The 24,575-nt window shown below is 39.7% G+C and overlaps 1 protein-coding gene across 2 annotated transcripts in view; it reads right to left on the reverse strand.

Moving 5' to 3' along the window:
- The window catches only part of LOC136059353 (ubiquitin-conjugating enzyme E2 E2), a 203,092-nt gene extending 181,294 nt beyond the window's left edge, over positions 1–21,798 (reverse strand). The window contains exons 1-3 of one of the 2 annotated variants that reach the window (XM_065753490.1): positions 21,482–21,798; positions 18,152–18,335; positions 10,366–10,416 (exon numbers count right to left, since the gene is read on the reverse strand). In XM_065753490.1, coding sequence (XP_065609562.1) covers positions 10,366–10,416; positions 18,152–18,327 — 227 coding nt within the window. In that variant the 5' untranslated portion in view covers positions 18,328–18,335; positions 21,482–21,798. Of the gene's footprint in view, positions 1–10,365; positions 10,417–18,151; positions 18,341–21,481 lie in introns of both variants that reach the window. The other variant, XM_065753489.1, reaches the window with a different exon arrangement.
- Between the last annotated feature and the right edge of the window lie 2,777 nt (positions 21,799–24,575).

Consider the following 24,575-nt stretch of genomic DNA (forward strand, 5'->3'; position numbering starts at 1 on the left):
CATTGACAAGAGACTGTGAAAACGTTTACAGCCATTTTTGATATGACACTTCCTTTTTGTAACGTGCACACTGCACGTCAAAGTGTTTTACTGCTCTCACTGCTACCGACAGGACATTCGTGGGAATAAGATATGGCAGTGAAGCAAGCCCTATTTCAGATTTATTTTTTTATTTTTCTTTTTTACAAACTGACAAGTCTATAACACAAATAAATAAGACAAACAGCTAATTGGGGGCTGGGAGTGTTGGTGGCTGCATTTTTTAGTACTTCCCTGCTCCCCTGGGACTGGCAACTATCTCTGAGCCAAACTATGGCAGGGTTTATCCAAATATCACAGGTAAGGGAGAGGCAGGATGAAGAACCTACTTGTTGCACGTAGGCACAAAGCAACTCCTGAAGATCATTTCTGGCAGGCACTGAAGCAGACTGGAAGCAAGAGATGCCAGATGGTGTGCTGCTGGCCCAGCCAGCAAATCACACCTGCATGGGGTGAAAGAGCAGAGCCCACGCTCCCACAGTAAACTGTGAGTGAACAAGCCACGTTCCTACAGTGCTTGCTGCAGAAAGATAGACTTATCCCAGATCAAGGCTAGCACCCGTCTGATAGTCAGAAACCAGGCACTCTTCCATTAGAAAAAAAAAAAAAGTCATTCATCTCAAGCTACCCAGCGAATTCTGAGATAATGGGAACAGAGTACTTTCAGAGTACAGACTAAGGCAAAATTCCAAGCAACATTCAAGCCCGCTGACCTTGAGTCAATGGTTTAACCTAGAAACTTCAACAAATCTCATCCACTGTTACTTTCTGTTACTGCAAAAACAAGAATTGCATGAAAATGCAACAGCTCTGAAACCTATTTTCTTGTGAATCCACACTGGCTGCAAAGCCCCATATTTGAAAGTGATTTTTTCCAGGTTTGCAACCCTAGCCTAAATGTCACAGCTATGAGCTTAGCAATCAATTATTTATATCAAGAAATCTGAAATTCTCCGCTAGGCAGACATCTAATATTTCACTCATAAACTCTGAAAACTAAATGCATTACTCACATTTCATCCATCCAATTTTGTTTAATTTTACAAATAATACATATATTTATCTTATTTGAGCTACCCAAGATACTAAATAGTGAGTAGTGAGAGTATACAACATTTCTATGTCTTCTGGATCATACCTATGGTAACAGAACTCAAATAAGTAAAAATCTCTTTAGCCTAGTAATGTAAACTCCAGAACACAGCCTTCTTACATGATAGCAGACAAATAGTATGTTAGTAGAACATTTATTTCATCATTTTAAAAATAGAACACCTGAAAATGAACTATGTGTTTTTATGCATTATCCGTATAATTACAACTGACGCACAAAATACAACATGGATGTCATAGGAAGAAAAATAAAATTATTTTGGAGATTTTTAAGTTTTCAAGTCATACTAAGAAGGATAATCACCTTTCTTAGATCTAGAATGCGGACTTCCAACAGTCATAACTATCAATACCTCCTAAGTGAAAACTAAATTGAATATATTTTTGCAGATGTCGAAATTGCTCCCCTCATGGAAGAGGATGCATACAGGCAATCATTTTGAAAGAATGAAATTTTTGACTATTTTTCCACATTGGTAGATAAATAAATCTCAGTACAAATAGTCACTACTGAGTTTTATACAAGATGCCTCCACTGAAACAATTCAAAGCAAACGTTTTTAAAAGATCTAAATAGCATGAAGGCTACACTTAGCTCCAAATTTCAGAAACGCTTCACTGAGACTTAAGTTTAAAATAATTTGGAAAATTCAAGCTCTAAGTTTGTCAGCCTTGTCAGATTTTACTCAAAGAGTAAGTACTGTAACAGCGCTCAGCTTATTCTTTCAATGTGACTCCTAAACTAAGGACCAATCCTTCTATTTTAGTCTTAGCTACAAAACCACCATCTCGGCCTCCACAATATTTACAGCATTAAAAGGCTATGAGCATCAAGAAAGCATATTATCACTCACCTATAGCCTTCTTTAGGCACAGCATACATCTCAAGTTAATAAAGGCCACGTAATTATGGCTTTTGCGTATAGCAGACAGTAAATCATGTATTTAATTACATATTTCTCTGTTAAAAAAAACAGAAACAGTTGGCTCCCTGCTATTTTTGTTAACACTAATCAGAGGAAACTTCAGATTCTGGCATAAATTTGACTATCATATAAAAGGTAATATTTAAAATACATAATGCCTTACCACACAAACACGAGCTGCCATATGTGAGGGGCTGCTAAGCATGGTTCCTATTAAGCCGATACACAGTAACTGGCTTCCTTCCAAGCAACATGGAAGTGTTTAAAAAACCCCGTTTAATCCAATTCCACAGCTTTGAAACAAAAATAAATTAAAGTGCTGCAAGAACTGCTAAAATGAAAAATTAAAAGCATGTAAATAAGTGAAAAAATAAATTGTCAGAGAAAATGAAAACAAAGATTATTTCAAGTAGATATCTTAATTGTAATTAGCAACATTTGGCATGTGTTATGATATGATTCAAAGCTGCAGCCAATTAGATACCCCAAAAAGCTTGTAACAAAGCTGCAAATGTGTAACTACAGTATAAATAAGTTTTATTGCACACTAAGAAAACAGCACACAGACTGGTTTCAGAGTTTGTTTCCAAAGTACTGTAAAGCTTGCTCCATTATTATATCGTGGCTTTTTATTCTTACACTGCAGTTTCCCTGCCAGGAGATTTTTTGAAAACAATTTCATTAAATTTAGACTATTAAGTGTACATTTGTACACATTTGGGGTATAACAAGAATAAAAGACAAGTTATAGCACTGCCTTAGACTGTCATTCCCATGTAAAAATAAAAACAACAAACCAACCAACCAAAGGAATAAAGTGTGTACGTTAACAGCTGTTAAAATGCGGTAGGATTGTGGGAACTGTGGCACTGAAACAAAGAGAGAAATGTATTTATTTTATTCAGTGATTCCCAATGAGAAAGGAGGGAAACAACACAAAAACATTAAAAAAAAAAAAAAAACCTCTCATTTTTCTTTGACAGGCATAAAAGATAACACAAAGGCATTCTGGAAATAACTTGACTTTTTCACATGCCTTTAAAGTTTTCTTAGAAAACGGATATCTTTACAGTATTACATTACAGATCAGAATTCAAATTCTGAACGAATATGGGTGCACTGAACTCAACAGCATTAGGTGCTTCTGAGATTGTGTCATTTATTTAAGGAAACAAATATTTCATTATCAGTAATGCTGTCAGTCCTAACCAACAAAGTACCTTCCATTTCCCCCCATTTGCTCAATAATGAGTAATTTACTAAAGGGTAATGAGTTGCTAATAAAAGCATGTTTCTTACATGATTATTATGAAATGGCAGTGACTGTTGGTTTGATGCAACAGTACTTACTGCAGTCACTTTCAAATCACTCCATCAAATTTCTGCAAATAAATGGACTCACACGGTTTTCATACAGAACACTGAGCTATACTTAGAAAACGGGAAGAAGAATACCACCAGAAAAAATAAACAAACAAACGAACAAACAAAACCAGATAACTAAATTTTAAAGCTACAAATTTAAACACTTCCTAGCAAAATCTCCTAAAAATGATGCAAACTCTCGGCAAGTAGGGTTTTGTTTCCCTTGCTGGCAGGCAGTGACTATTTGACACATTTAACATTTGGCAGAGGGAAGTTGGACTTTGGTGTTTTTTTGAAGGCTGTGTTGAAGAGATTACAAAAACATAATATTTTGTGTTATAAACCATGTTTATGCTTGCAGGGATTTTTTTTTTTAACATATGCAGAAAAGGCCAAAAGAAATATTTACAGGAGGTTAGTCTGAAAAATTCTGGATGGTCAGCTTTTGTTATGCTTCCTAACATAGTGACTTACAAAGAACAGCTGGAACTAGATATAAGCCCTCTGGAAGTAAAACTTCCCATTTTAGAATTATCTACACCAGAAGTATTAAAGTGGATATTTTCTGTTGGAAAATATTTGTTTTACCCTTGTTACAATCATCCATTCCACTTTCCCCACACTTTTAACTACAGCATTATTAATCCTGCATGCTAAGTACATTACAAAGGATCAGTAGATCCTTCCAGTCTATCATAAACTTCTTTGGGGGCACTTTTGTACCCTTTTCGGCTTCAAGAAACAGACAATCATCACGATTTCTTGTTATGATGCCCAAATCTCCACCCCAGACCTGTCTCAGCTGTTCCACGATTTAAGCTGTGGGATACACTGTTCTGACAAATCTGCCCAAATGCAGTGCTTGTTGAAGTATTCTTATTCATCTCTAATACATCTTTCTCTTCTCTTTTCTTTCAGAGACGGAAGTGGTCATCATTTGAAAACGGAGAAATGGTAGAATAACACACAGATATTGTTATGCTGGGAGGTACCAGAGCGTGCTGTCATCCTGTTTCTTACTTCGTAATCATGCACTACTCTTAAGAACAGCTGCTTTGTGAATAATACACTTCAACATTTAGAGTCACTTTTACAGTCAAAAGTTGACATTTTTATGTTGTTTTTTTTTTTAAACTACTCTGTATACTTCAGTTCTCAAAGCACAAGCGACACTGTCTTGCACTGTCCTGAAAGAAACAGCTGAAGAAATTAAAGGATTAAAAAGTAACTTGACACTTTTTATCCAAGGTACTTCAAGATATCAAGGTAATAAATCTGAAATAGCCACCAGTTATAAAAACAAGGCAAACTAATTCAAGCGATAAAAAAATATTCTGCCTGCCATGATAAAATATAATCCCAGTGTGATCATTAACCTATGTTTTTTTGGGACATGATCCTTGATGCTTTTGAAGCAATGATGAAAAATAAAGTAATCCCAACGTGCACAGGAACAGATTTTCAATTCATTCTTTTATTCTCAAATGAATGTTGATACCTCATAGATTTAAAACAGGATTCATTAACACATAAACACATTCATTTCATTGCTTTTATGCTTATCTTTCAGATCAATTTTTTGCTATTTGCTGTAAGTCCTAAAGAGATCCAGCCAGGAGAAGTTATATAGAAGTATACCTTATTTTCTCTATAAAGTTATAGAGAACTAGGAGCACATCAAATATGGGCAGAAGGTAAACTCCATGGGTAATGCAGTGTAATCGGGAAGAGAGCTCAGATTGCTGCCAAGGAAGTTGGAAATGTTTGAGGGGGAAAACGTTCAAAGAAAGCATTCCTTTTTCCAGTTTTCATCTCGCTCACACATTAGCATCACTGTCATGTGCCTATGGCAACAGACTGATGCATCCCTAACTTAAACAATCAAAAATCACTCGCAGCCATTTATTTTGTAACAAAGATATAAGATGTTATATCTTGGGGAACTTTTTCTCCACTTGAATTCAACACCCAAGCTCTCAGTGGTTTCAGTGAAACCACTAACAGAAGAAACAGCATGAAGCCTTCTTTTAGCTACTCCCATACCCACAAGTGACACAGTGACCACTAATATGATGCTGATCACACTCAGTGCTTCCAGAGTTTTAGCTGTGAACCAACAAATACAGACATACTGTTCCAAGCCTTTCCTCTCTGATTACAAAACAAGGCAGCATCTCACTGAAAACAGTGTGTGCTGCAGGCAGCTAAAGGTAGTGGAACAGGAGATGGTCACTACCCAAGCAGATGCAGTGTTAATGAGCAAATGCTTCACGCTACCAAAGTCATTAGGTACATGAACTCTCAGTGCAGTTTACAGCAGAGTGATCAAAATAGAAGCACACAAAATCTGAGCAAACCGCTTTAAAAACAGAATCCTTCCAGCACCAGAGATATTGTCTTTGTACTCTCTCTGCTCATCCAAATCATTTCATGTTTATTCAAATATCTTAAAGAAACACACAAAATCACAATTATCCAGGAATTCCCTACTACCCTCCAAAACAAACTGATCTTGGGAGCAGAGAACCTAAAAAACAAAGAAAAAAAAGCAAGCAAACAAAAAAACATTACACTATCTTATTGCTCACACTGTAAAACTATGTGAGCATCTGTGTCTTTGCATTTGAGCATGAACATGGGGAAGAGAGGATGACCTCCTTTGAAGTTCCCTCTATCACTCCACATTGTGGAGTGATGCTGACAACCTTTTCCCTCTGGCCTTCCTATGAAGCTGTGCTAACATTTGTCCTCTGATACCAACACTTGAGCCATGTCCTTAGCTTTAAAGGATTATCAGGCAAGACTTTAAACAAAAGGGCCCAAGAGATCTTAGATGGATGGGATTCATGTAATTCCTTACGGCTGTAAAGATTGTGGCTTCACCATTTGAACAAAAACAAAGCCAGAGCATTAATGAGCAGGAATATCAACATTAAGGTAGGTGTTCATGTGCAAGAGACATCCATAATGCACACTGACCTCTCCCTCCAATCCAAGCCAAAGAGTTTTCCCACTCGCATTCACTCTTACCTACATCACTGCAAGATGAATTGTGCTTTAGCAATCCTTTCTATGTAACTGACTTTCACAGCAAAAAAAAAAGAGGATTGGACATGTTGGTTGTTTATCAGTTTTGCAGATAGTAGAGCAAGCAACGAATTAATGTAATGATTACAAATGAATAGAACAGATAAGGTCACAAACAGGGTTTTAAATTGATTATTTTGGAATGTGTATCTGTCAATTTGAATTGACAGCTGCACAGCCATTTAAAATGTATTTCTGAGCCTCATGCATTACCCATATTGATGCAGGGAAAAAGAAATGAAATGAATGTACAGAGAAGAGAAGGATGGTGACAGACACCTACCCTAGAGGACCATCTAAAGAAAACATGAGGAAGATAGGGAGAAACAGGGACTTAGTGGGAAAATTCTAAGCAGTTGTCCTAAGTGTTGTCCACAGAGATTTGCCATTTGTTTAATGCTGGCTCTCCTTGTTTCTAGCTGATAGTTCAGATTGAGAGAAGCTAAAAATACATCAAATACTTTCCAGATATTATTCTCTCACGTGAACAAATGGTTGAAGGTGCCACAGAAATGTTCTCTTGCCAGCAAGAAGGGAAATAGGACAGAACGCTGGCAACAGAAGATATATTTTATGAAATCTGCCATCTTTGACAAGATAATCCAAAATATGGGTAAGTTTTAAAAAGCATTATTTAGGTAGGATTTCTGACTATTCCTATATTCCTGCAATGTAATATATGAAAATGATACTGAAGGATGAGGCTTTTAATCACCTTTGAGAAAAGGTAAACTCTGAATTACTCTGAGGTGTGAGATGTACAATGTATTGGCAATCAAGCTGTGTTACCTCAGTGCGGAGGAGAAAAAGAGATGAGTGCAAAATCTCTACAATTTAGCTATATTGTCTTCTGACAAACTAAAACGTGACAATGCTGCAGATTTAAAATATAAATGTACCTGCTTAGCATTCTTGACTCTCCTTTACTGTAAATTAAGCTCTACACAATGGTAAAGTGGGGGAAGCATACAGTAGAAAACATCCAGTTCTTTCTGAAAGATGTGAAGAATAACTGACTCTTATGACATGCCTTCCTCCGAAAATAGTAATGATTACACCACTCAACTCCCACACAGCCCCCAACTCGACTTTTTGACACATAGTGCATTATATATTCTCAGTCCTAGGGGATGATCCAAAGTTTGATGATAGGACTGCCTTCATTGCCCAGAATACAAAACCTAGGAAAGCAGTCAACCCTGACATTTTATAACATTAATTCCTCATTTAAAGCCCAACATGACAGATATATACTTCTTTGTTTGTTTGTTTCCCCTTTTAGGAACCCCAAAATCCACAGCTTTCCACACTGTGGAAAGATGCTGCAAGTCAAAGCAAAGATAATCTGCCAACTACAAAGCACATGTGTGAGCAAGATTTTTTTTTTTTGGTCTTTCAGGCGAACAAGATTATACAGCCTATTCTCTTTGTGGGGGATGAGGCGGGGGAAGTGTTAACATTGCAGCTGCTGCAGAAGTGGAAGCTGTAACTCCCTGGGAGCTTGTATTGACTCCGTAGCCAACCATGCCATTAAGAGATGCTTTTGTACTACAGAAACTGCTCCATTTCCTTTTTATTTCCAGAAAGGAGAAAAACTTGAAGTTTTGACTTTCTGAAGTCAACTGAAATTCTTATAGCAGATCTTACAACATTTCACCCAGGTTCCAATTCAGCTCAATATCCTGTCTATTGAAGTTTCTACAAAATGCAGTGTTCCTGAATTATAGCTTTCTTTCACATCTGGTGACATTTAATTTTGAGCTTTATCACATTGTTATTGCCCAAGCATTATTTATTTTATAAATAATCTCCCTATTAAATAAAAAAGGACACATAGCAAAGGTGGTCTGGAATCACAGCCACTTGAAGTAGTTTTCATTTGTAAGGAGCTTATCTTTATGAAATATGATTTAATAGAAAATAACTCCCCTTATAATGATGACCTAAATTATACTAAAGGCAAGAAAGTATATATCAGTATTTTAGAGTAAGATATATTCTATCACAGCTTGGCTTTCTACATTATGCTGAAGAACGATATCTGGCTGATTATTTATTTTGTAATGTTTAACTATAATAGAAAATTGATGAAGTTCAAATGAAAACACTGTTTATACTATGTCAACAGAGCATAAAACTAAATGAAGTGGTTTTGTATTGACTATAAAACGTATTTGTTAGTAGTGAAGTTACTAATGGTTATCTATCAGAATCACGACATGAAATAATTCTTTATCTCAAGAACTGTGTTAAAGCAGCAGATGCACAAAGAAAGATGCAATTTTCTGATTTTTCAAAACATCACGCAGCGCATTTTATTGGTATTTTATCATTAATATAAATAATTCAAAACCAAGCCAACCAACCAAACAAACAAAACAAACAGGAAATCTCCACCTCATTCTTTTTAATTGCAAGTCACAAAAGGACTTTCCACTACAACAGCCAATGCTCACTTTACATTAGCTATCAGAAGAGCAAACAACAGTATCTTGTGCATTGAAAAAACTACTTTGCTACGAAGGGAAGGATTCAGAAACAAGAAGAAACGATGCTGCTGTAAATACTGTTATGTCTTGTACACTCAGTTCAAAGTCTTACGTGTTCTTCTACAACAGACTGAAGTTTTACATTCATCTCAGCAAATCAATCCACTAATAGGCATCAGTCATCAACACCTAAGTAAAAATCTGCCATTTGAAACAGCTTTGATGTGATTGAAGACTCACACGTGGTCGTAAGTATGACAGAACAGCTTAGCTATTAAAATGTTTTATCTAGCAAGGAACTGTTCATCCTAATTGACTGAAATACTCTTTGAATGCTTTTATAGCAAGGCTACTTCACTATGCAGTACTTTAATACATAGCCACTTGACTTACATCTTCAGACACTGCACAACCACATCAACACTTGTTCGAATGCTTTCTCACGCATGCTTTTGTCAAGAGACCAAAACAATAAAGCTGACTGCCACTTTTACCATCAGTTGCTTAGTTAATTCAGTACCAAAACGTACTGGGATTCATTATGAAAGCTGCACGTCATCTCTCTGTCTTTCCTTTTACCACACCAAGACAACCACACCCAGTGGGCAGGACTGGATGGAGCTGCCCCCTCCCACTTTACACACTCTTCTAGGGGCATCGCCACAGGGCTGACCATATGACAAGGCAACAGAGAAGAAACCCAAGTTGGCCATAGGTAAGCAACAGCATGCTGCCTAGCTGCAAGGCAGCAAGATTTTCTAGCCCTGCCTCATCAGTCATTTTAAAGAGGGTTTTAAGCACAACCTAAGTCAACGTACCTGACAAAAAAACAAACAAACAACCAAGCACAGAGTAAGGATATATGATGATGGCCTCTATTTCAGGACATTTCCACTGCATATCATAACGGATAACCAGAAACTCCATCAGAAGATTAGTAATAATAGTTTGTGCTTGTAACATTTTACCTTCTCCATTATATTCACAGTATGTTAACAGTTTGCAAGAAAAAGGAATCAAACATACCAATAACTGCCACCAAAATTATATCTTACAGAATCAGACAAAACACTGTTGATTTAATGCCTCAAAAGAAAGATAATTCAATTTTTACCCTGCATCTATTAACACATATAGTTCATCATCTTTATAATTACTTCTGTTACCAAGAAGAGCATCATATCAATTCTCCATATGTAGGCAAACATGTCATCTATTATCTTTTATTCAAGAACTACCAATTAGCACAAAGGAACGGTAAGTTTATCATAGTCCTCCATACAATTTCCATGATTCCATATTTTCCATTTCCATATTCTAAATTAATAAAATCCATGTGATCTTACCTACAGTTTGGAGGAGGGTCTAACGTAATTTCTGCAAGCTCTTTCTGAATCCTTAAGTGGGGGGGAAAAAAAAAAAAAAAAAAGGATATTATCAGGACTTTCTTCCACAAAATATTTCTTACAACCTTATGAACATTTCTACAGCAGTCATTTATGATAAAATACAATTCTTCACATTGCTAATAGAAAGCTGATGCTATAAGATTTCATGAAACTGGTCAAGATCAAAATGTTAAAAACCAAAATAAAAAAAAACACAAAACCATGAGCATCTAAGTCTTGGATTAACTGTTCCATGTACAGTTAACTAGAAAATCCCGCTTTTCCTGGAGGTCAGTGTGCTCAGCTCCTTTGCTTATTTACACAATTAAATGCCTCATATGCCCTACTCTTCTGTTTACCCCCTATCTATCTGCCTGTCAGCCTCGGTCCCACTGGGCAATAGCCCTGCTCCCTTCAGTTCGTTGTCATCTGAAGACTTGCACAGTGCCCTGCCATGTGCTCCAGGCCACCAATAAAGGCCTGACTGCAGCATGTACCCAGTGGGTGCCTCAGTTACCAGCACTCTGCTGGAGCTCCTCCTCTAGGCACTACAACACAGTAGTTAAGGATCTGGATGCTATTCAGGCCTATACCACCATGCCAAGCACTTGGATTCTTGATTTGCATCATATCTGGCAGTATGGATCCTTCCCTTTGTGCTAGTATCTGCATGGCAGTAAGCACATTCTCCTACAGAGAAGATCAAACATGAAAGATAAGAACTCACAGAACTCCCACAGGAATTCTGTAGGAGCTTACAGTTACCAAGCCATATGCAGAACTGAAACAGTTATCTATAAACTATGTCCCAAAGCCTTTTTATAGGCTATTTCAGGGCAAAAACATAAATGTTTAGAAAGAGGAAGGAAAAGAAATTGTACCCTCAATATTTTCTTCTCTCTTCCTCCTGTGCAAGATTTCATACAGTACAGGAGCAGATTACTCTTCCGTTTATGCCCCACACTAAGAACAACTGCACAATAGCACCACTCAAGCATAAGTACTCAAGCCACAATCAAAGATCTCAGGTCTGACATGAAGTACATACAAATCCAGTTCAAAATGACTGCCACCCTTTTTGCGCAGGACAAAAAAAAAAAAAAAAAAAAAAGGTATTTCAAAATAAACAATCACATACAATAAAAAAATGACCAGTTTACACTAATCCTCTATGATTCCAAGATTGTATTAATCTTGCACACTAAGGAGTCTCACAGACACTATTAAAGTTTTCCTTATGTCAGTATGAGTTGTTTTTGTGGCTGTAAAGAATCAACAAACTAAAGGCTGCAGAGGAGACTAGTATGAACCAGAAACTCCATCTCTTCAGCGGTTACATTCTGAAATAATTAGGATACACTTTGGTAAGATTTATAGGTAGAATTAATACTCTTTATTAGCTAATGCAGTGAAAAGAACCAACAATCGTTCAGCTACTCTAGATTTTCCTCCAAACCCTGTCCACACCAACTCTACATATCGATACCAGTTATTCCAGTAAACAGGAAGAAACTGAATGTTTATTTGCTTATTCTATTCACTGAAATATTTGCCTCTGGGAAGTAGAATTTCTCCAGTAAGCATCATTTCTTTCTTGTAAAGATACAAACACAGTCTACTTAATCAGTATGTGCAGAAACTCATGGTAACACAACAAGTCCAACACATGTTTTAAGAGGAAAAATCTGATTAGTGAAGGACACCAAACATTGTTTAGAATAGCTACTGTATTTAAACCACCCTGACTATTTACATTTCTCAAAAGGGAGGAGATCTTAGAATCACTGAATCACCAAGGCTGGAAAAGGCCTCCAAGGTCATCCAGTCCAACTGTCCACCTACCACCAATATTCCTCCATCCTACATATGTGGGGGATGTTTAAAATATGTCTTCCTAATACAGCAAAGTTTCATCACGTTTTTGAAATTTACTCCATCACTAATCCAAAATACAGTAAACGTAAGTAGTGCAAAATCTCCACCAATTTTGTGTTTTATTTATTTGTTTTTTCTACAAACTGCTTCTAATTTCTGGGAGATTAGAGAATCACAGCATTAAACTTTCCAGAGTCAGGGATTATTCCTTTGCTGTACGCGTGAAAATAGGAGCAGTTAATATTTCATTGCATTGTGATGTGCCCTTGAGACACCAAGCATGTGTGGCAAATGCAGTGTAAGTCCTAGACCAAAAACCTTCCATTCATCCTCCTAAATCTGAGTCCATTTCACTTCCATTCTGAAAACAAATGGGTAGAGAGTCCCTTCTTTTCTTTGTTCTAGTTTAAGAAAAATAAATAAATAAATTTCACTTTCAAATGTCAACAGCACTAGAATGGTCCTAGATTGAGCTTTTCCTACGATCCAGGAAGCAAGAACAAAACACCTTGCTGTTTCAAGCAAAAAAAAAAAAAAAAAAAAAAAAAAAAAAGATCAGATTATACTTTCTATTTGTGTTCAACAGTATTAATTGCTTTAGAAAGTATCTAAGATAAGGAGACATTTCATTGTGCTTATTTTTACACAAAAATAGCTGCAACATTAACATCAAACTCAGCAAATTGTTCATCTATTCTCCTGCTCTGTGCCATTTCCAAAATAATATATACACCTTATACCTCTTTTGTTGTAACTGTAATTTACCTTGCATTCATGCTGGGAGCACATTCATAAACAGTTTCTGCAGAGTAGCTGACATGCAATAGCTTGTTCACATGTCATGGCATTCAAAGTTACAATTAAATCATCAGATAATATCCCAGAGAGCTTTGCACTGATAGAGACCTCCAACGCGCAAGCTAGCCTTTGTCTGCATAAGTTATTCCACTGCAGTGGCACTTGTTTCAAATCTCCATTGAGTTGCCTTCAGAATCTGGCACAGGAGAAGATGTGCCTCATTTCCTCCACTGACCACAGAGGATTCATCGTGAGCCTATGCGGCCTCTGGCAAAAAAAAACCAAAACACTTATTTTTGCAGGGTCCCCTCTGGCACTTGTTTCTTTGGATTTTCTGAGTCAGTAGAGTTAAGTTATTGTAGAATAAAAAGGATTCTATATTGAAATAATTATATTTACACACACACTGTATATTTAAACTAATGGCATACTGGTTTAAAGCCTATTGGGAGTAGGGGGTTGTCACGCTCCAATATAAAGGAGGGAGACGAAGTTCTTTGATCGGGGTAGAAGTCTCTCTAGTAATCAAAGCTTCAGGCTGTATGTAAGGGACATTTAACCTTCAACATCAGATCTGTTGCCCTTTGTTGGATCTTAAAAGACATCATCTGACCTCCTTTGGTTTGTTTCCCTCTCTCCATATAACTATATAAATATATAAAATTACTAGTACTGTGTTTTCCCTCCATTTCACTAATGGGAAAGAACAAACATACTTGCCTTCAAGTAATAGTGCAAAGGTTAATCTTCCCCTAACTTCGGAAGCACGAGAGTATGTTGTGGATTTCAAATATTATTAATTCTCATAGACATATATTTTCTGGTGTTCCAAGCCTAGGGGGACTGTTCGTTGTTTTCTTCATGAAACAGTTAAAGTGCACTAAAGCTAAGGGACAACTGAACATGTTAGTATATTTCCCAATAGGATTAAAAGAAAAAGAAGCAAAAAAAAATGACTAGCTGAGAATAACCTACTTTACCACATCTACTTATCTGAAATACATGCCTCCTTACTCGTGGAAATGACATGAACCAATACTCCATACTGAAGCACAGATTATTTAGAAAATACTAAGAAATGCAATCACTGGTATAAATTTCAATCTTCCAGAAACTGTGACTGAACAGGAAATTTATCCAAAGATGGTTAGATTCCTGCTCAAAGAAGAAAAATATTCTATCATCATATTAGATGCATTTGTAAACGCAAGAATAATTCTTAGAAGGAAGAATAATCCATTTTTTCTACCATATTTTGCAGGTTCCTTGCAAATAGCACTATGAAAAACAACTCTGAGAGAAAAAAAAAAAGCAAAAAGGCAAAAAAAGAAAAGCAGCAGCTCATTTTAGTTTGATTTCTAACAAATTTAACCCATTAACTAGTAGAGATTCCTTCTTTCAAAAAAAAAAAAAAAAAACACCCAAAAACAAACCAAACCAAACCAAGAACAACAAAACAAAAACAAAAAAAAAAACAACAAAACAAATAAAACCCTACAACTGAGGTTTTAAAGTTCACAATTCATTGTAAGCACAGATATTTATAAAAAGACATCCTGGTCTGGACACTTAGGTTGACAGATTTTCAACTATCAACTTCAGGAGCAAAACAACACATTTATTTGTCGAGCTACTGTGTCAGCCAAGAACAGTTACACTTCTCTCAATTCAAAGGTCAGGCTAAGATTTGCTGCTTAAGAGGTAACAAGATGCCTGCTGTTTTCAAGGACAGCAATTCAATTCCATGTCTGAACTGTAATTGTGATATGCAGTGAGTTTCTCAATGTTGACATGTTAGGTAAGAAAGGTTGCTATTTAGGGTGATGCCCTCTGGGTGAGGGAAAATTGAAGGACCGGAAACTGTACGACATATGCTGAAAGCTATTACACCTGTACAGCAGCTAGCCTTAAAAGTGTTAACAGAAAAGGACTGCACGTGGAGGCATTCTGCCTTCTTGATGCCACCTCCAGCGAAGTTAACAGAAGAAAAACAAAATCACTGCCACTTAAATACACATTCAAACAGTCTCACATATCCTTTATAACAAAACCACTTTGAAAAGCATTAAGTTGCTAAAGTACTACACTCCTGCATAAGGCATGATAGCAGGGTATTTACACAAGAGAAAAAGACCTCTGCTAACTCGATTTATATGAAGTCAATACTGCTGAAAATTCTTTAAAAGTAGATCTAATTGTGTACATTACCACACAATTAAGTAGAAAAGAATTACGTGAACAAAAAATGAACAAATTCTTAATTCTAATTCAGGTAGTATGAAGTAATCCAAAAACACTGTGATTACAATTCTATATGCAAGAAAGGTCTCCACAGGTGGAAGAATGTGGCTTTCAAATTCAGGTTAGAACGATGTCTGTAGCCTGTGAATTAAAGACCAGGCAATTATTTATCTCCAGTGCTATGTTAACTTGCTAGCATTCTCTGAACAGAAGTTCCTTAATTATTGTACTCTGTTGGTTGGATTTTTTACTGACGTTAGCAGAGTCAACTCTTTTAACTAAGTGAAGATTACTGTCACTTTAGTATAATGCCATGAAAACCACAGAATTCAAAGGCTAAAAAGGAAAAAGTTGCTGAGCATATATGCAGTCTTTTTTTTCTCCCCAGTAGGACAAATGAATTACTTCAATTTGTTTCAATAAAAAAAAAAAAATACTTTGTCTACCTGGTCAAAAAAATATTCAATTGAAGAGGGGTAGCCTTATTCTCACAATATTATTCATTTCTAATGACAAGAAGTATTACAGAAACTGACTATATAAAACAACATAATCAGCATAAGACGTGCTAATATTTTCCCTTCTTTGATGTTACTCCTCTCCTTCTATTCCTCTACTTTAATTTCAGATTTTCCTTATCCTCTAATTTCTGATTTTCCTTCCTTGACGTTTTACTGCTTTTAATCAAAAAGCAATGAAACAAAACCTGTAATACAAAACCCAGATCAGATTAAAACATTATCCTCATTCTAACCTGCTGACAAACTACTGAATAGACTGCACAACTATAAAAACTAAACTATACTACTGTAAAGACTACACTGCTGTGATTCTTCCCCAGGTTTATGACAATGAGCACTCCTGAAAATACATTTGTCAAAAGTGCTATTTATTGTTATTATTACAGAAGCCCTATATTTTTATAAATCATCTCAGCTTTTAAAATGCATAATCAAAAGCTTTTCTTCAATATTAGTAAACGTGAAACTCTTGTTAGAGTCAAACCAGCAAATGTACTGATGTCAGCAACCAGCATAATTAGTTTCAGAAGAATCATAAGCAGATACGATTAAACTTTAAAAGGTTTAAGTAATTTTATCACTGCAAAATGCATGTTGATAAAAGCTCTAAGCTTTGAAGATGCAAAGCTAAGATTAATAGTCCAATTTCTGACATATCATTATTAATTTTTTAATAGGATAGTGCCCACAGGCCCTTGTCAGAATCATGGAGTCAACATATCAGACATTGTAAAAAAGTTCAGAATTCAGAGACTCTTCTCTAAAAATGTTAAAAACTGGATTTGAGACCTTAGCAACCCTGTCTAGACCAATATTCCTAGTACTAACAACAATAGCAGCAAGCAGCAAGAAGAAAAGAAGCCCAGAAACTATGACAACTGTGGGGATCAACTACATGAGTAGCACCATGGTTTGAAATGAAAGCTTTTAGTTTTCTGTTTTATTTTTTTTCTCTTTCGCATTTTTTTTTCTTTTAATCATAAAGAGAAACCATGGCAAGCTCTGCTGACTATCCTATAGCCAATACAACTAGGTCGTGCCTGAACAGCACCATGTTAGGAATGGGTCTTGAGAAAGCATCTCACTAGGGAAGGAGAAAAGGCAAAGGCTTCACAGAAGCTAAGAGCAGGGGCAGAAGCATGCTAATAACACAGTGGAAAAACAAGAGAGACCAGGACAGAGAAGTACAAAAAAGGTAAGGAACAAATGAAACCAAGACATAGGCTGGAACCTTGACGAGATGTAGACACATAAGAGGATGTTATAAATCACAGAAAAAGGGCCTTGATGCTTCTCCTTTTTTGTGAGACTGTGCAATTCTTTTGTCCCCACAGCTACACATCTCCAAAGTTTTTTCTCGCAGTTCACACTGCCTTGAATTAGTGAAAAACAGGATCTGGGACAACCTGCAAAATTGATCTATCAGATTCTGCTAAAAGTGTTTGACTACAACCACTGTAATCCCATTTGAACTCTGCTATCTGGACTAACACCAGTAAGTACTGATGGAGAAATGCTAAGCACTCAGTTCCCTGAGTCTGGTCCAAACACGACAATCATTACCTGGAAATAAACGTGATCATATAGACATCTTGGAAACATTCAGTGTCAGGGTGTACAGGGCTCTGAGCACCCTGATCTAGCTGTAGGTGTTCTGTTCATGGCTGGGGAGTTGGACTACATAAGACTTTAATGGTCCCTTCCAACTCAAACAATTCTATGAGAATAATTTCAATAGCTGTTCCACAAATCCACTTTTCCTCTCAAGAAGAAAAGAGATGCTAAAGATAGGTTTTAAAACAGACTGCAGTTTAAAGTAATGAAACCAACATGCATTTGTTGTTCACTTCAATGTCTCTGACCTGACCATCTGGGAAAAGGGAACACAGTACTTTACAGCAATAGGTATTACAGTAGTTCTAACATGGTGAGTTACTGAACTGTCTGAAATGTTTATGGTTAATTAACTGTAAGTTACACTGACAATTTTCAACATCAGTCATACATACACATACAGAGATGTATTTTATAAGGCTACAAAACTGTCTGAGTTTTACTAGCAATAAAAAAATGTCAGCTTTTATCATGCAGGCTACTATTAAAACCATGTGAAAGAGCCAATCTGTCAAAGAAAGGAAAAAAAAAATACAGGTCTTGTTATCATGACCAGCCTCAGAAGACTATTACACTGACATAGTAGTGCTACAATAAAACAATAAGAAAATGAATATATCGAGCCAATACATAACATCTGATGGCCAGCTGAAAAATGAGAAAGGAAGAAAAAAAAGACAGAAGGAACACTGTACCTTTTAGCACTAGTTGACAGTTTAGCAGCTGTTTTGCTTGATATTTTGCCCTCTTTTTTCTTGGGTTGAACTTGCTCCCTTTCTTGTTCCTGCTGAACGCCTTCGCGCTGATCTCCATCAGAGCTGCCTCCACTAGTGCTCGGACTGTCATCAACTCTCTGCCCCTCTGAAGACATGGCAGATGCTGCACTGAACAAAACACAAACCATGAAAGTTGAGCTTTTTCCAGAAGAAGCTGTCCAAAAGTATTCTGTGCATGTCTTGAGGAAATGACACAGATCTGTGTCTCCATACGGAGTTGGTCATTTTAAATTCCATAACAAATAAATAATAGATCTATCCTCTCATCATATGTATGAAAAATCAGAAGTTACCGTAATTTAGCATAAAACACGATTGTGCAAGTGCAATACCGTTGCCATAAATGAGATTTTCCCACTCCTTGGTCATCTCGTAAGTCAACTTCCTCATCACTATGCCACCAGCTCACTTCTCACATCGTTTGTCAAACACCCAGAGCTATTGCTATCTGAAGACTGCTATCCCATATGAAATAAATCTGTGGGTTCATTCCAAGTCTATAACGTGGGTTTCCACATTACAAAATCCACATCTTGGCACGCTGGATGGAAACATTCACAGAACCAAAAGGCACTAACACAGAACTGTTTGTGTTTACTAAACACTATGCTTCTAGAGCAGCAAGCGCCCTGGTAGGGGATACACAGAGTATTTTCTGCCACAAGGCAACAAAGCTGTCAGGGTACACAAGCTACAAGAAATCTCAGCCTGCTTCCAGAAGTCGAGTTCACAATTTATGTGCACACTTGAGATACCGGTTAGCTATTCTCACTATTTCCGTCATTTCAAATAGTGTAACATTATTTGGCAGATGAGGAATTACAGCTGTTAGGACTTCCCAAGCCATGCTAATGAAGGGCAGACATCCATGAGAAACTCTCTATCAGTTAGCATATGTGGCAGCAATGACTGCTAGAAAACTTCAAAAAACAATCTCCTGAACAACAAACAAAACCCCCAGTATCATCCCTCTAAGGCCAAATTGGGAGCTGATAGGGGTTCCTCTAGAGTAAAGGAGCTACCATCAGGCCACGCAGGCCTCAACATCCCACACTCACATCCACACAACCCCACATATCGGGGTGGGTTTTCTGATTGAATCCGAACTAATCCAGATTCTGCTGTCTCGTACACAAAGAGTTTTAAATTGCTGTGAACTTCAACTTGCTTACTCTTTTACCCAGGTACAGACATCATCACAATTAAGAACCAAACTGTTCACCTCAGTGATTATACATTTTTTATCTCCAGGTTTTTAATCTTCAAGGTTTTTGTTTGTTTGTTTAATTTATGAAGCTAAACAGAAAGGAAAATCTGCAAGCCTGAAACATTCAAGATATTTAGATGCTACAAGAAACAGCAAGCGCTGGATATGGATGAGCTTTTCCTTATTCAGCATACGCTGCATTTGGATTTGAGTTTTAAAAACGGTATTTTTGAAACATATTTTCTTGCATAAATTTGTATAAAACAAATCTACAGTTTGCAGCATGAAATAACAGTGGCTTTGACTCTTAAAGTAAGAAATTGTTCATTCTTAGCAGAGCAATCTTCCCTACGGTACAGCTACAAGATGATGCTGAGCACAGTTCACATATTTACATGGCTCAACACCTCGATATTTATCTCTTGCTTGTCAGATGTAAAGATAAAACAAATCGAAGATTTAGATGTAATAGAGCAGAGTACCATATTCTGACAAGTCAAAATACGTGTTTAATAACGACAATGCAATTTTGTTTGTAGGTACCTGTTTTCTTTGCTTCTACGCACAGTGAAAATACCATCTGATCTCTTTGAATAGCACTTTTGATGGCCTTTATTTGCTTTAGATTTTACTTCTGAACTTTGTTTAACACATCTCATTTTCAAGAGGAAAATACCCTTCCTGATGTACATACGCATGCTTTAACACTGCAGGCCAAAAAGTTAAAAACGTATTTAACGAAGCCTGCACGCATGGGACATCTGCTGCAAATAATCTTGGCTATAAATATTACTATTATCCCAAACCAACTGCATTGCTGGGTTAAGTTCAGGTTACTATCCAGCAGACAAACACTGTAACAGTAGCCCTGAGCATATAATTACTGTAACATGTAATGCCAGCATTTACGGCAGGAAAATGCTTGAATCTGTCATTTGATGTCTGGCTGCCTTCTGATTTCCCCCCTTCTATCCGTGGCTCCCCCAGTGCTCTCCCTGTACTCTCTCCTCCCTATAGCCGCAATTGCAGAAATGTGGCACAGCTGAAGGGATGCTCCGTGCCGTGCTCCGAGTACCTTCCAAAGGGCCCCAAGTCACACACTCGCAACTCAAACTCAGGAGGCAGACAAACAGATGAACGAATAAGAGAATGGAGAAAAAAAAAAAAGAAAGCCACCGAGCGGAGGATGACAGCTACGGGAAAGCATCTCGGTGCCACGAGCGGGGAGGGAAGCACGGGAAGCTGCTCGGAGCCGAGAGCAGCAGCGCAGCCGCGGGGAGAGCAGGGTGGGTGAGGGGATGTCCTGCTCCGGGGTCCCGACCTCCAGCCCCGCACCCCGAAAAGGAACGGGAGGGCAGGGACCGGGAGCCCGCCTGCTTCCCCCGGGATGATTCAGCAGGGCTGGGATTAGGAGTGGGGACTGTAAACGGAGGAGCTGCCTCGGTCACACTCAGCCCCGGGCACTTCCCTCCCTCCGCGCCTATCTCAGAAGGGAAAACAAACACATAGACAAGGAGTGCCCCCCTAAACCCTGCGGCCGGGGCAAGGGATCCATTCGGGTCCCGGAGGAGGATGGGGTAGAGGTGCGGGGGGGTTAGTCCTCGGGGATGCCTCCGTCTGCGGTCCTGATTTCCTGCGAGCAAAGACGGGCAGAGTGCTTCATCCTCACCTTCATCACCGTGGGCAGCGGGCCCACGGCCACGGATGGGGGCACGGAAGAGGGGGGACGGGTGGCTGCCCCGACCCACAATGGGACGCGGGGGCGTAGAGGGGGGGTCTGCTGGAGGGCGGCGTCGGGACACGGCAGGGGGTACCCGGGGGGGGGGGAGGAGGGGGGGAAGCTGACAGTGGGGACAGGGGTGGGTTGGAAAGGAAAAGGGGGAGGGCCGGGGGGGGGGAAGGAGTGCGAAACGATTCCGGAGAGTTGCCAGAGGGCACCGGGGGTGGATGGGGTCGGGGGCGGGGCGGGGGAGGGGTGCTGAGGATAGAGGCAGGGGCCGGAGGTCGGGAGGGGGTCGGTCACAGGGGTGGGGGGTCGCTACCTGTACGCGGGGCTCTCCGGCTGGCGCGAGGCGCGGGCTGCGGGACGATCCGTGGTGGCGGCCCCGGCTGCGGCCGGGCGAGGGGCTGGCGGGGGGCAGCGGCCGCTCACTGAGTCATGAGCCCGCCCCGCGCTGCCTGCCGCCCGCCCGCTGCGCTCCCTTTCTTCTTTCTGCCCTTTTCCCCCTCTCCGAGCCGAGCGGCGGCCGCTGCCCGCACCGTCTCCGCTGCTGCCGCCGCTCCTGCCCCCGCTGCCCGAACAGAAGTGAAGCCGCTGTCGCCGCGCGCGCGCGCGCGCCCCCGACGCCGACGCCTCCGCGCGCGCTCGCGCCAGGCCCCCTCCCCGAGCACCGCGCGCGCGCCCGGCAGCCAATTAGCCCGGCCGCCGAGGGAGGGGCGAGGGGACGGGTGCGCGTGCGCGCGCTTTCCGAGAGGGTGTGGGGAAAGGGGGCAGAGCTGGCGGCGGGAGCGCGCGTTAAAGGGAAGCCCGGGGCGGGGCGGACGGAGAGAGAAGGAAGGACGGCGCGGTGGAGGTGGGGGGGGTGTGGAAACCGAGGCATCCGCGGGGGTCTCTGTGGCCGACGGCAGCGGCGCGGAGAGGGGGGACCGCGCGGCCCGAACTTTCTTTGCTTCTCTTTTCCTTTGTTCATCGGATCCTGCCCCCCCGGGGGGGGCACTCTGCACCGCCGCCCCGTCCCTTACATCACAGCCGGCGCAGCTCACCTCTGCTGTATAAACTTCCATGGGCTCACTGTGACCGGCAGCGAAATACGCGGCCGTGGGTACAGAGGTGCCCACAACCCCAAATATCTTCCCCCCTTTTCACGGGATTTTAAAGCCGAAGTTCGCATCTAGAAGGAAAAGTTTCTCCCTGCCGAGCGGGGTGCGGGGGGGTCGGCAGTGTGAGCAGCGCCCGTGCCCCGCAGCCGGCTGCAGCGGCCATCCCCGCAGCTTTCTCTGCACGTAAAGGCGATCTTGCTCCTGGCTGATGAATTGTTGTGAAATAACTTGCTTCATTGTCTCTTCCTGTCTCGTTTTTAAATAATCTTAGCAATGTTTTCACCTATACTTAAAAGCACAGCAGTCAGCCAGGTCTTCCTGTTTCACGTGTGGTTACAATATATTTTTCTGCTGCTAATGAGCTTCCAATGTCAGCTAGGTGGGTTCCTATCTGCTGGCATGTGTTGACTTCTCACAATGACTAATAACTCAGTAATTAACAGAACACAATGCATTAAAATCACTTAAAGAATGCAGATCTTGTGCAAGCAGTGCTTCTTGTCATGCTTGAAGGCTGCTGGCCACGTTGCACGATCCTGGCATCAGTTAATACCCTTTTCTAAATGACTTGCATCATGCCTTTTTCTTCCGGGCATTCCAAAGCAGAGGACAGTGAATAGCCTAATTCAGAGGGGTAGTATGGGGACCAGTAGTGTCCCAGAATTTGGGTCATAAACTCTCAGTGACAAAAAAAAACTAAGGGAGTGCTGAAGCGTTCCAGCACCAAGTGAAGGGTGTGAGTCACCAAGAGTAGGGCCCAGATTTTACTTTTGGTGAATAACCTCTGCCCCAAAGCCAGATCCTAGTTGAAATTATGAACAACTAATTGAAGGAGACAGCTTGTGCTGCCCCCTGACCAGGACATTGTGATAGCAGAGGTGGAGCTTTTTTAAGGAGACACTTAGAATCAAAGAATCTTTAAGGTTGGAAAAGACCACTAAGGCCTATTCCCACCATGCCCACTGAACCATGTCTCTCATTGCTACATTTATCCTTTTTTTTTTAATGCCTCCAGGGACAGTGACTTCACCACCTTCCTGGGCAGCCTGTTCCCATGCCTCACTACTCTTTCTGAGAAGATTTTTTTCCTTGTATCAAGCCTGAACCTCCCTGGTGCAACTTGATGCCATTTCATTTCATCCTACCCGTTATCTGGGAGAAAGGCTGACTCCCACCTCACCACAAACTCCTTTCAAGTTCTCACCGAGAGCCATATAGTCTTCCCAGAGCCTCCTCTTCTCCAGACTAAACAATGCCCATTTCCTCAGCCACTCCTCATGAGGTTTGTGCTCCAGACCTTTCATAACTTTGTAGCCTTTCTCTGGACATGCTCTGGGGCCTCCATGTCTTTCTTGTAACAAAGGACCCAAAATTGAACCAAGTATTCAAGTCCCACCTGTGCAGGGTGAAGCGGAGAGGGCAGCGTACACAACTGCTCCCAAATTCATCCTTTTGACCTTCCAAAGTAACGTGTTTGGCCCTCAGATGCTATAGGCTGCAGAGTATTGTATTATTCAAAATCCTCTGTAAGACCTTTTTAAGTTTGGGTGGCATGCGGTGAAATCCTGACCCTTTTGAAGTTCGAGGCAATTCTCCCAGTATTACATTTCACCCAAGCTAGAGTGTTACACTGTATTTTCCCTGCCTAGCTTTGTGTGGTTTCTAAAGCTGATTCTATTTACAGCTCTAGACACATCCAAAGCAACCTTAGCTTCTACAGGAGCTCAGAGAGACGCTGGGTTGCAGCTCTCAGGCGCAGGCAATCACGCCATCAGGCTTTATAGCTAAGGACACTTCTGTTAAGGCCTCTTGATTTAGAGTATCTGCTATGAGGACAGATACATCAATCAAAATCTATGAAGCTGGAGAAACCTGAGCCAAGTTTCTATTTAAGAATGTTTCATTTAAGGATCAATTAAATTTTATTTATTTATTTATTTATTGCTGTACTGACTTTCACCCTTTTTTTTTTGTTCAGTTAACAAACATGGAAATTAAATGCTCAGTTATTGTTTTATGTCAAAACAAGAATTAGAAAAATGCAACTTTGAATTTTCTTCTGTATTTATGAATTATTGGTCATTCACATTTAAACAGAAAATCATTTTACTATTGCTATTTAGGCTGAGAAATATACAACATGTTTAGGTGATAACTGATAAAACTTCATGAGTACTGGGCATAGAAATAGAAGAAACTGAGTTTTTTGACACCGAGAAAAGACCAGGAAGCATCTTCACTGTGGTACGGCTGAAAATAAAACAGCAGCTCTCAGCATCTCACTTCCAAAACTTTAATATTTTAAATTAAAAAGAT

Source organism: Cyrtonyx montezumae, unplaced genomic scaffold (genome assembly GCF_038088225.1).
Source record: "Cyrtonyx montezumae isolate F1298 unplaced genomic scaffold, pur_monq_1.0 scaffold_8, whole genome shotgun sequence".
Lineage (NCBI taxonomy): Eukaryota > Metazoa > Chordata > Aves > Galliformes > Odontophoridae > Cyrtonyx > Cyrtonyx montezumae.